The 12,099-nt window shown below is 35.2% G+C and overlaps 1 protein-coding gene across 6 annotated transcripts in view; it reads right to left on the bottom strand.

Annotated features, from left to right (window-relative positions):
- The window catches only part of cacna1fb (calcium channel, voltage-dependent, L type, alpha 1F subunit), a 56,062-nt gene that overhangs the window by 10,506 nt on the left and 33,457 nt on the right, over positions 1 to 12,099 (bottom strand). For all 6 annotated transcript variants that reach the window (XR_007187420.1, XM_048209489.1, XM_048209490.1 and 3 more), the window contains 20 exons: positions 11,891 to 12,020; positions 11,246 to 11,305; positions 11,002 to 11,108; positions 10,621 to 10,708; positions 7,668 to 7,775; positions 7,485 to 7,537; positions 7,183 to 7,329; positions 6,883 to 7,084; positions 6,103 to 6,261; positions 5,537 to 5,647; positions 5,292 to 5,375; positions 4,881 to 5,009; positions 4,729 to 4,794; positions 3,233 to 3,324; positions 2,926 to 3,085; positions 2,089 to 2,216; positions 1,907 to 2,003; positions 1,724 to 1,826; positions 1,293 to 1,394; positions 278 to 405 (listed from right to left, as the gene is read on the bottom strand). Coding sequence is in view for 5 of the 6 variants with exons in the window: in XM_048209489.1 (XP_048065446.1) it covers positions 278 to 405; positions 1,293 to 1,394; positions 1,724 to 1,826; positions 1,907 to 2,003; positions 2,089 to 2,216; positions 2,926 to 3,085; positions 3,233 to 3,324; positions 4,729 to 4,794; positions 4,881 to 5,009; positions 5,292 to 5,375; positions 5,537 to 5,647; positions 6,103 to 6,261; positions 6,883 to 7,084; positions 7,183 to 7,329; positions 7,485 to 7,537; positions 7,668 to 7,775; positions 10,621 to 10,708; positions 11,002 to 11,108; positions 11,246 to 11,305; positions 11,891 to 12,020 (2,254 nt within the window). In the remaining variant the exon portion in view is untranslated. The remainder of the gene's footprint in view (positions 1 to 277; positions 406 to 1,292; positions 1,395 to 1,723; positions 1,827 to 1,906; positions 2,004 to 2,088; positions 2,217 to 2,925; positions 3,086 to 3,232; positions 3,325 to 4,728; positions 4,795 to 4,880; positions 5,010 to 5,291; positions 5,376 to 5,536; positions 5,648 to 6,102; positions 6,262 to 6,882; positions 7,085 to 7,182; positions 7,330 to 7,484; positions 7,538 to 7,667; positions 7,776 to 10,620; positions 10,709 to 11,001; positions 11,109 to 11,245; positions 11,306 to 11,890; positions 12,021 to 12,099) is intronic.

Here is a 12,099-nt window from a genome sequence, read left to right as displayed (position 1 = left end):
TGACAGCACACCCACAGTGAATAATAATCAGAGACTGTGTAAAGTGATACTAGTCTGGGCATGAAGACTGCCAGGATCACAGTTCTGAAGTGAAGACATTTGTTGGTTAAGTCTGCTTCAGTGGATCATCTCTGAATGTGGAATTTGTATGAACCCATTTCATGTGGGGACAAATGTGGAACATTTGCATAAAATGTGTGATTTAGCCAATTTAGGTATTATTGTGCACGGATAAATGGGAAATGACTAAAATGTAGAAGCTGTGATAGAGATATACCTGTAGAGCTGAAGGGTTACCATTCTCTGAATCTCCCAGACCTACTTTCTCCTTCCTTTTACGGAACTTCCTGAAATAGTCTTGGATCAGGAACGTAGCATAAAATTTACCCACAGTCACTTCCTCATCTGTAACAGAACGAACAATAAAACAGCTCAAGAAGTTGAAAATGGTAATTTCTTATGTTTGTATGTTTTTCTGAGTATTAGGTTTGTGTAGAATTGAGAACTGAACTGAGGATGTGGATTAAATGGAAATTAAATAAAACTGGAGGCAAAAATAAGGACATTTTAGAATAATAAATATTGTATTTAAATAGTGGTCAATTCACACCGCATCGGCAGTAGCTGACAGGCGGCAACAGACACTTCGTCAGGTTTCGTCAGATCAATGTGTTATCCCGTCGGAGTCTATTAGAGCTTGTTTTTGCCGACTGAACATGCTGAATCGGAATTAGAATGTCTGAGAAGTGACGTGCTGTAATCTGACTGTCGCCGTTGGTCTGCGTCTGTCAGCGTGAGTGTGAATTGGCCTTAATACTAAATTTCATTTTTAGTGTAAATTAAACATGAGGCATTTCCAGAAATATTAGATATTGATAATGACTGTATAAAATTCCACCAACAAAAGTATCCATTTAATTTATATACATTTCATTATATTATTAAATCAACTTTCATTTTATGGACCATGATGAAAGAACATTTAATTTCCCAGAAAACTGCCAGAATGATTTACCGTTAAGTTTTCAAAATGAATCCAAACAACATGAAGTAGATTTACAATACAGATTCCTTATACAGAATACCTGAATTATATATGCTTGTGCATTTTGTTGTTTTGCGGCCGTTTTGCAAGTCATTACATTCCTCTTACTGTCATTCCAATTAGAATTTAGAATTTTAAAAGGAGGTCAACTGATACATTTACATTTTTTACAACCCTGGTGCCATGTGGTCATTTGACTGATTTGAGGAGCTAGATATAAGCTACTGTATGTAGAGAAAGAACTCACCAGCAGGGGGTGGAATAACCTCATCCAGGATTTTGGGTTTTGTTCTCTTCCAGATCTTCTTAATGATGATTCTCAACTCTTCATTCTCTTGATCAGGGTTCCCTGAGAACAAAACATTACAGCCACGTAAGCTTACACAGCTACCTAAGAACGTCACCTTTGCTTCTCTGCTTATACAAATTGCTTTACTGTCTATTAATATTCTATATAGTAATCTATATTATTGGATATGTTTGAATTAGTATGTTTAATTTGAAATATATTCAAATGTTTAATATGAAAAAATAAAACAAAGATGACAATGACAGAAGGGCTTCTGTATTTATATGCAAAGCACACCTTCATATGAATCATCTGTAGCTCTGTAACAGAGAGATGAAGTGTATGAGTATGCAGAGGGTGTGAGTGTTTGTGTGTACGCCCGCACTGACCCTCAGTTTTGATTTTCAGGGCAGTTCTGACCAGGGCGAACAGTGTGGCGTTGAAGGTCACTGTACCATCACTGTTCAGGGGCATGTTCATGGCAACCAGCCTCTGCAAAAAAGAGAGAGACAAAGTAAGACACAAAAAATGGAAGAGAACACACTAGATGGATTTTGTGTGTGTGTCTGTACCTTGCAGGCCACACGATGAGGACAGAGTTTCCCAAATCCAAGTGGCGGCTGGATCCTCCTGAGCAAAGCCACTACATCCAAGTGCTTAATACGACCCCTGGAAAATAAACACACATTTAAAGCATTTGTTTAAACTTTTTGTTTAAATATAAAAAGCATCAGAGAGAAACTGATAGTCTTACTTGGCTTCAGGGTCATACTCTGACCAGATTCTTTTGAACTCATCCAGGTGATGTGGTCCAAGAATTGACCAATCACGGGTCAAATAGTCGAAATTGTCCATAATGACAGCAACAAAAAGATTAATAATCTGAAAATACACAACAATGACAAACATTTGCATTTAGCTATGCAAATCACGCTGAAATAATTTCAGCCAACGAAAGCCTACTATGTCCTGCATAATGATTACTATGAAAAGCTCAACAATAACAAAGTTTCATTTGTCAGAAAGAAATTTGAAAGATTTTTCAGTAAATGTAAATGCTTTGTATATCGTGGCCACCAATTAACAATTATTTCCCATGGCTTACTAATACCTCAGCACATTTTACTAATTCGTTCCCTCATTTTAAGTAAATTGTGCGCACAATATAATAATTTGTTCCCTTGTTTTACTAAATTGTGGCCACGTTGTAATAATCCGTTCCCTTGTTTTAGTTAAATAAAAACGAGGGAATGAATTAGTTCAACATGGGAACCAATTTACTAAAATGATGGAACCAATTAATAAGTTGTGGGAATGCATTCTCAATTTGTGGCCACGATTTAACTAAAACAAGTGAACAAATTAGTAAATCATAGCCATGATTTACTAAAACGAGAGAACAAATTCTTATTACACCACGATATATATATTTTTGTCCGCATGTCATGTACAGGGCCCTGTGGTTTTCAATTTAAAAGTTTTCTTTAAAAAAAATCAAAAGAGAAGCTGGGAAATTATACAGCTATAATATAACTGTGAAGTTATCAAAAATAGAGTTAATTTAACCAACAACAACATTCTGTGTAATTACCAAGAAGGCGCAGAGCATAAAGAAACTGATGAAGTAGACAATGGCAATGTTGCTGCCACAGGTGAATTCTTCACCGGGCTCATAGTCTGACTCAGGGTCACAGCGCTTCCCTGGAAGACTGGCCAACATGATCTCCTGCCACGCTTCACCCGTTGCACACCTGCACATGAAGAGCACATACATGTGCTTTTATCCAAAACAACTTAAATTGCATTTAAGGTATACATATGTATGCATGAATTTCCTGTGAGTCAAAACTCATGAACTTTACATGCTTTGCTGTTTGAGCTAGAGAACGCTCTCTCACCTGAATAGAAGCAGCACAGCCTGCGGAAAGGTCTGAAAATTGTTATTCCTGTTGATTTGCGTGTGGTCCTGCATGGCAATCTTTCCAAATGTCTGACAAAGAGAAATCAATATTTTTTTTAAAAACTGTTCAATAGTTCTTTGCCTGTTTATTTAAAAAGCAATCAAAACAATCTAAATGAAAAAAAAAAAAAAAAAAATTATATATATATATATATATTTTTTTTTTTTTAATTTTTTTTTTTTCATTATTATAATTATTATTATAATAATGGAAAAAAAAATTTATTATAATCATTATTATAATTAATAATAATAATAATAATAATAATAATATTATATATATATATATATATATATATATATATATATATATATATATATATATATATACACTACCGCTGAAAAGTTTGGGATCGGTAAGATTTTTAATGTTTTTAAAAGAAGTTTTGTCTGCTCACCAAGGCTTAATTTATTTAATTAAAAATTTATAAAAAATACAGTAAAAACAGTAATATTGTGAAAAATTATTACAATTTAGAATAACTGTTTTCTATTTGAATATATTTTACAAAGTAATTTATTCTCGTGTTGGCAAAGCTGAATTTTCAGCATCATTACTCCAGTCTTCAGTGTCACATGATCCTTCAGAAATCATTCTAATATGATGATTAGTTCCTCAAGAAATATTTGTTATTATTATCAATGTTGAAAACAGCTGTGTACTTTTTTTTCAGGATTCCTTGATGAATAGAAAGTTCAAAAGAACAGCATTTATCTAAAATACAAAGCTTTTGTATCATTTTACACTACCGCTCAAAAGTTTGGGATCAGTAAGAATTTTTATTTTTATTTTTTTGAAAAGAAATTAAAGAAATTAATACTTTTATTCAGCAAGGATGCATTAAATCAATCAAAAGTGACAGTAAAGACATTTATAATGTTACAAAAGATTAGATTTCAAATAAACACTGTTCTTTTGAACTTTCTATTCATCAAAGAATCCTGAAAAAAAAATATTGTACACAAATATTTTGTACAATTGTACACATTAAATGTTTCTTGAGCAGCAAATTGACATATTAGAATGATTTCTGAAGGATCATGTGACTGAAGACTGGATTAACGATGCTGAAAATTCAGCTTTGCCATAACAACAATAAATTACATTTTAAAATATTTTCAAATAGAAAACAGTTATTTTAAATTGTAATAATATTTCACAATATTACTGTTTTTACTGTATTTTTAATTAAGTAAATGTGCACCCTTGGTGATTAAAAATCTTACCGATCCCAAACTTTTGAGCGGTAGTATATATATATATATATATATGGGGAAATGTATATATAATGGGGAAATGTATATATATATAAAATAATATATACATAATATATACAATATAATATATAATATATACAATATAATATATACATAATATATACAAATGTATATATTATATAAAATAATATATACATTTCCCCAGCATCCAATTACCTGCATTCCAATCACAGCATAGATGAAGAAGATCATAGCAATCAGAAGAGCAACATACGGCAGAGCCTGGGGGACAAAAAGAATAGTACAAATTTAGACTAAATAATTTGCTCAAAATATGAAAAATGTTTTTGTAATCATTGTCTTCTGACCTGGAGTGATTTCACAAAAGTCCAAAGCAGGGTACGAATGCCCTCTCCCTTGCTGAGTAGCTTAACCAATCGCATTACACGAAACAGGCGGAAGAAAGTAATGGATACACGAGAACTGTCCTCTGAGCTCTAAGAAGAAAGAAGGCAGAAAAATTGACATTTTTAAAAAATGTGCCATACAGGAAACATACAACGAGATTCTAATTTGTACATCAACTATAAGTGAGCTAATTAAACACAATTATGATCATCATTAGCATCTAATAAGGCTCAAATGATGCTTGTGACAGAAAAATCATTTTAAACAAATTACCATTGAATTAACTTAAACTGCACAATATGCTAAGTAACTAAATATTATGGAACTGTATCTATTATTTGGTTGCATAAAAGAAGAAAAGAAAAACTCACACTGAACTCTGTAACCACAATGTCCACCACACTTCCCACAACAATCAGAGCATCAAAGGAATTCCATGCGTCAATAAAGTAATGCTGCAACACGGGGAAAAAATCATTAAAAATAAACCAGATATTATGAACAACACACTTCAGAATTAATGGTTTGAGACAATAAAACAGTAACTTAAGTAATCGACGATAGCTTATTAGCAAGAAAACACATATCATTTCTGCAAGGGAGTAAAAGGACTGACCCTGAGTCTGAGAGCCATCAGTTTAATGATCATCTCCACAGTGAAAAGGCCAGTGAAAACCATATTAAGGATGTCCATCACGTGACTAAAGAGCTTTGACTGTTCATAGTGCTGTGGAAGCATTCAGAAATGGTGTGATTCTACATTCAGCAAATCATTCATCCTTCATTGTTCTACTTTATAGACTTATTTTGATTTATGTCAGTCTATAGAGGCCAAATATATCAGTGCAATCTTTATAGTTGATTTTGTGGACTCTGTTATTCTTTTAAATTTAAAACGATTTTTAAAACTTTATTGTTACTGTTATAGTTATCATCCTTGGTGTGAACAGGCCTTTAGTTTAATTAGTTAACTGGTAATTCTGATATTTCATGAAGGCACCATAATCCTACCATACAGAACTTCAATTTCTCAATACTATTTCAGCTGGCCTCAAGGTTCATGTTGGGTTTTAAGTAAGCTCATATAAGCTCAGATGCAATACCAAAAATAGATGTCTTTGTCTATGGTTCTACATGCTGATTATACAGCTTTTGTAAGAGTTGTCAGACTCAGCTGTTTACCTGCACAGCCAGAGTAACAGTGTTGAGGAGAATCAGCACAAACATGATGTACTCAAACCCTGTGGAGTTGATTATAGACCAGAACTTGTACTGCACTGGGTTTTTGGGGATGTACAACTTCAACGGCTGGGCCTTTAGGGCGTATTCCACACACTGTCTCTGTAAGTGACAAAAAGGAGACATACTGTGAGAAAATATACACTGGACTGGTACATCAAATAGTCTGTTATTCAAAATGAGAAGTGAACATGAAATCTTGAATAGGACATACACTACCGTTCAAAAATTTGGGGTTGGTAGATATTTTTATGTTTTTGAAAGTAGCCTCTTTTGCTCACCAAGGCTGCATTTATTTGATCAAAAATACAGTAATATTGTGAAATATTATAATATTTTTTCTATTTTAATATATTTTAAAATGCCATGTATTCCTGTGATGGCAAAGCTGAATTTTCAGCATCGTTACTTCAGTCTTCAGTGTCACATGATCCTTCAGAAATCATTCTAATATACTGTTTTGGTGCTGAAGAAACATTTCTTATTACTATCAATATTGAAAACAGTTGTGCTGATTCATATTTTTGTGGAAACTGTGATATATATTTTTTGAGGATTCTTTGAAGAATAGAAAGTTCAAGATCAAATTAATGTTTCCTTCATGAATAAAAGTATTAATTTCTAAAATTCTTACTTAGCCCAGACTTTTGAACAATAGTGTACTGTAACTCGCGTTACAGAAGTAAAATTGTTTGTGAATTTTTAGCAATGCTTTCGTCCAACCTGATTTTTATCCAGCTCGCAGTTCTTGAATTCGGCCTCTCCCTGCTCACGGAAAGTGATGATGACAAAACCCACGAAGATGTTCATCATGAAGAAGGCGATGATGATGATGTAGATGATGAAGAATATAGAGATCTCCACACGGTAGTTGTAAATGGGTCCATGATTCTCTGCATTGGCATCAATGGCTTTGTAGAGCAGCCTGAATGAGGAAACACAGGATGTGGAGCATATTGTATAAACATGGTCATGGTGACCTTCAGTAACATATGGAGGAAGATGACAGAAGGGCAGACTCACGCTGGCCAGCCCTCGAAAGTGGAGACTGTGAACAGGGCCATCATTCCCATCAGTACATTATCAAAGTTGAAGTCGCTGTTGAGCCAGAGCCTCTCTCTCACCATTGGATGACTCACATCTCCGTCTTTATACACCACAAATGTTCCCCTGTGTGTCACACACACACGCAAACAATTTGTAGGCACAAATGGATGCACAAACACTCATGACACATAAGCACACATGTTGCCCAAAGGCACACACATGTGGTTAACATGAAAACTGAATTAAACAGTAATGACAGATGCTGAAATATGACGTACTTGCACTGTTCTGGAGTGTTTTTGGCTTCATCTGTGCAACGATAAAATTTACCCTACAAAATACATCAGTAATGACGCATTAAAAAGTACATTCGCACATAACATTTATGCTGATGTTAAACTTATGAGAGCACAGGAGGTGCACAGTCTTTTTGTGTGTGTGTGTGTGTGTGTGTGTTTTACCTTGAAAAGCTGAACACCAATGCAGGCAAACATGAACTGAAGTAGAGTGGTGACGATCATGATGTTCCCGATGGTCCTTATAGCCACAAACACACATTGTACCACATGCTACACACACACACAAACACATAGTCATAAGAGAAACGGAGTTTACACCAAACCACTGACAGAGAAACAAAAACGTTAGAAATGAAAATGAATTGACCATTTAAAAGTTTAGGGTCAATATGATCAGTAAGAAAAAAATAAATCAATACTTTTATTTAACAAGGATGCATTAAATTTATCAAAATTGACCGTTTTTACATTGTTATGAATGATTTAGATTTCTGTTTATCACAGAATCCTGAAAAAATCATGCTTTCCTCAAAAACATTAAGCAGCACAACACTGATAATAATAAGAAATGTTTCTTGAGCACTAAATCAGCATATTAGAATGATTTCTGAAGGATCATGTGACACCGAAGACTGGAGTAATGATGCTGAAAATTAAGATCTGTCATCACAGAAGTAAATTACATTTAAAAAAAAAAACTAAAATAGAAAAGAGTTTTTAAATTGTAATAATATTTTACAATATTTCTGCTTTTACAGTATTTTTGATGAAATAAATGCAGTCTTAGTAAGCATAAGAGACTTCCTTCAAAAACATAAAAAAATCATACCAACCCCAAACTTTTGTATTTACTTAAAATCTTAAAAGCTTGGAGAATGTAAATATGAAGAGAAAGGAGGTTATTTGGGCTGACGAGGGTTCCTGGAAGGAGCGAGGTAGGTTATAATTAACAGAAATATTGTCAAAATTGATAATTGGAATTACATATAAACATTCCACTCAAACTTTTGTCAAGAACTGCATGTGCAATTCAAGTCCCCCAACAGTCAATAATTTTATACCTTAAAGGTGCCCAAGAATGCTTTTTCACAAGATGTAATATAAGTCTAAGGTGTCCCCTGAATGTGTTTGTGAAGTTTCACCCCATAGATTTTTTTTAATACATTTTTTTAACTGCCTATTTTCGGGCATCATTAACTATACACTGATTTTGGCAGCGCGCCGCCCCTTTAATTCGCCTGCTCCCTGCCAGACCAGCTCTCGACTATATTACAGTGCATTTACAAAGTTCACACAGCTAATATAACCCTCAAATGGATCTTTACAAGATGTTCGTCATGCATGCTGTATGCATGCTTCGAATTATGTGAGTAAAGTGTTTATTTTGATGTTTACATTTGATTCTGAATGAGTTTGAGGCTATGCTCTGTGGCTAACGGCTAATGCTACACTGTTGGAGAGATTTATAAAGAATGAAGTTGTGTTTATGAATTATACAGACTGCACATGTTTAAAAATGAAAATAGCGACGGCTCTTGTCTCCGTGAATACAGTAAGAAACGATGGTAACTTTAACCACATTTAACAGTACATTAGCAACATGCTAATGAAACATTTAGAAAGACAATTTACAAATATCACTAAAAATATCATGTTATCATGGATCATGTCAGTTATTATTGCTCCATCTGCCATTTTTCGCTGTTGTTCTTGCTGGCTTACCTTGTCTGTGCACAGATCCAGACGTTAATACTGCCTTTCCTTGTCTAATGCCTTGAACATGGGCTGGCATATATGCAAATATTGGGGTCATACATATTAATGATCCCGACTGTTACGTAACAGTCGGTGTTATGTTGAGATCCGCGTGTTTTCCGGAAGTCTTTTAAACAAATGAGATTTACATAAGAAGGAGGAAGCAATGGGGTTTGAAACTCAATGTATGTCTTTTCCATGTACTGAACTCTTGTTATTCAACTATGCCGACGTAAATTCAAATTTTGATTCTAGGGCACCTTTAAAATGAATCTCTGATAATCAAAATGACATTTAAACACTTGAATGTAATTCTACATCCTTGCTTCATTTAGTATACGCGGACTGATGGATATTTATATTAATCCCCACCTCTACTCACTCACAACAGCTCGGACTATCTGATCCACTCGGTCAACTATAGTAAACGCTGCACAATGGCAAGTGGAAATTTTAGTTTAATTCAGCCATATAAGTTTGAACCAGAAACTGAGAAACCGAAGAGCAAATTATACTCAAGTCAATGTATCAGAAATCGGTAAAGTGTTTTATGTATCGCTTTCTACAACATCGGACATATAACAGAAATTTATATGATTAGCCTTTGGCTTGACTACATTATCAAATAGCTAATAATGTGTTGAAAATGTTCCTGTTCACCATTTCAGAGTCAGACAGCTGCCTTCTTAAAAGCTTTGAACATCATAGAAAGTCAGTGGAGACAGGCATATAGTTCATCATAACATTGTAATATACATCATATACATAATTCACCCGCTATATTGCTATATGTACCCGATTTCTCCTGTCCCTTCTTAAAGGTGTTCTTGTGCTCACTGTGGAAAAGCTCCGCCCCGCACGTTGAGGGGATTGGTTACTTGTTTGTGACGGTAGGAAACAGGGGCGGTATCAAACTGCATTTTTGAGATGGTCTTTAGTACACTGCAGTTTTAAGGAGAGAATACTCAGCAATGGTGTTGACAGGTGAATTTTCACATGGTTTATCTTAACCCTGTTTAAAAAACCAGCATATGCTGGTTAGGTATGTTTTGAAGCATTGCAGCTGGTTTGAGCTGGTTTATGCTGGTCCTTAGTTGGTCATGAGATGGTTTAAGCTGGTCCTGAGCTGGAGCTAGTTGCTTAAGACCAGCATTTGTCCTGCTTAAACCATCTCATGACCAGCTAAGGACCAGCTTAAACCAGCTCAGCTGCAATGCTTCAAAACATACCTAACCAGCATATGCTGTTTTTTTCAACAGGAAAAGCATATTAAAACACTACATAGACATAAAAACAACATTAAAAACATGATTTTCACCACAGGACAAGGGCATACACACAAAAACACTAAAAGCTGTACCTTGAGTCCTTTGGCTCTGTTGATCGCTCGAAGAGGCCTCAGTACTCTGAGCACCCTTAGGATCTTCACTACAGAGATGGCACTCGAACTAAGAGAGAGCAAGAGAGAGAGAGGTTTTATTTTGTACATGCGGACTCAAAAAGATCTGCATAAAAGCACAGACTGATCTTCATTTTTTCTTCAACGTCTTTTTCTTCATTGTCTTTAAAATTTACACATTTGCATTTAAGCCATGATAGGGCACTATGTTCATTTATCCACCAGAGGGCGATGCATACATTTACATACACTGATGCATCCGTCAGATATCACAACTCCCCTGTTTACACAAATTATGAATAGGAATCTTTTGATATCTGTATGAGTGTTTTGTGGACTTACTGTAAGAAGAAGGAGACCAGAGACACAGTGACCACCAAAAGATCCAACAGATTAAACCAGTTTCTACAGAAGGAACCCTGATGGAGGAATGCACCATGTACTGTCATCTACAGAGATAAAGGAAGAAAAAATAAAGATATTGAAACATGGGGCCATTTAAGTGTAGCAACACTTCTGTTGCTGTTATTTTATCAATTTGAAATTATTACAAAAACTATTGATTGCTTGATTGATTGACTGGTACCTTCAGTAAGATCTCCACAGTGAATATGGAAGTAAATGCATAATCAGCATAACCCAGAAGCTGTAAAGAGAGAAATTCAGTTCTCCGGATGTGAAAAAAATAGATATATGTACAGTAGGACTGTATAGTAACAGGTTTGTTGGTGTATACGTGATTTAGACAAGTAGGACACGGTCCTGGATCAATATCCTTTGAAGATTTCCACCAAACAATCTGAACCCACACCATAATGTCTTCCTAAACCCTCAGGGAAATAATAGGTTGATAAGCATGTTGTTCAAGCGCCTGACCCCAATCCTGACCCCAAACCTTAAATCTGATTGGTTGATACCAATGTTGTTCCAGAACTAACACGGATGCTGATCCAGGAACATGTCCTACTTGGGCAAATTATGTTGAGCTACTGTATGTGTGCATGTTTGTGTGTGTTTTAGAGCAACAGAAGCTGTGTGTGTGTGTGTGTGTGTGTGTGTGTGTGTGTGTGTGTGTGTGTGTGTGTGTGTGTGTGTGTTTGATAGTCAGCTGATTGAAGGATGGCATTCCCCAGCTGGCACTGAAGAGCTTGTCCAACATGCCAATAAGTACAGTTGCAGTAAATAACCATTTATGATCCTGCATGTGTGCGCGAGCAAGCAGGAAACTCACATTGTTCCTGAAGGAGTGAGCTCTGATAGGATCCTCCGCAGCCAGAGAAATGCTACTGAGAATGATGAAAAGCAGGATGAGATTAGTGAAGATGTGGTGATGGATCAAGGTATGGCAGCCCACTCTTATCCTGGAGGGAGACACAAAGAGAATTGTTGTAAGCTGTGTGTTGTCTACATGCTCCAAAATTCAAAATTACTTTATTTTAA

Source organism: Megalobrama amblycephala, linkage group LG12 (genome assembly GCF_018812025.1).
Source record: "Megalobrama amblycephala isolate DHTTF-2021 linkage group LG12, ASM1881202v1, whole genome shotgun sequence".
Taxonomy (NCBI): Eukaryota; Metazoa; Chordata; class Actinopteri; order Cypriniformes; family Xenocyprididae; genus Megalobrama; species Megalobrama amblycephala.
The sequence above is the reverse complement of the archived record's forward strand: the minus strand, read 5'-3'. Positions and strand labels throughout refer to the sequence as shown.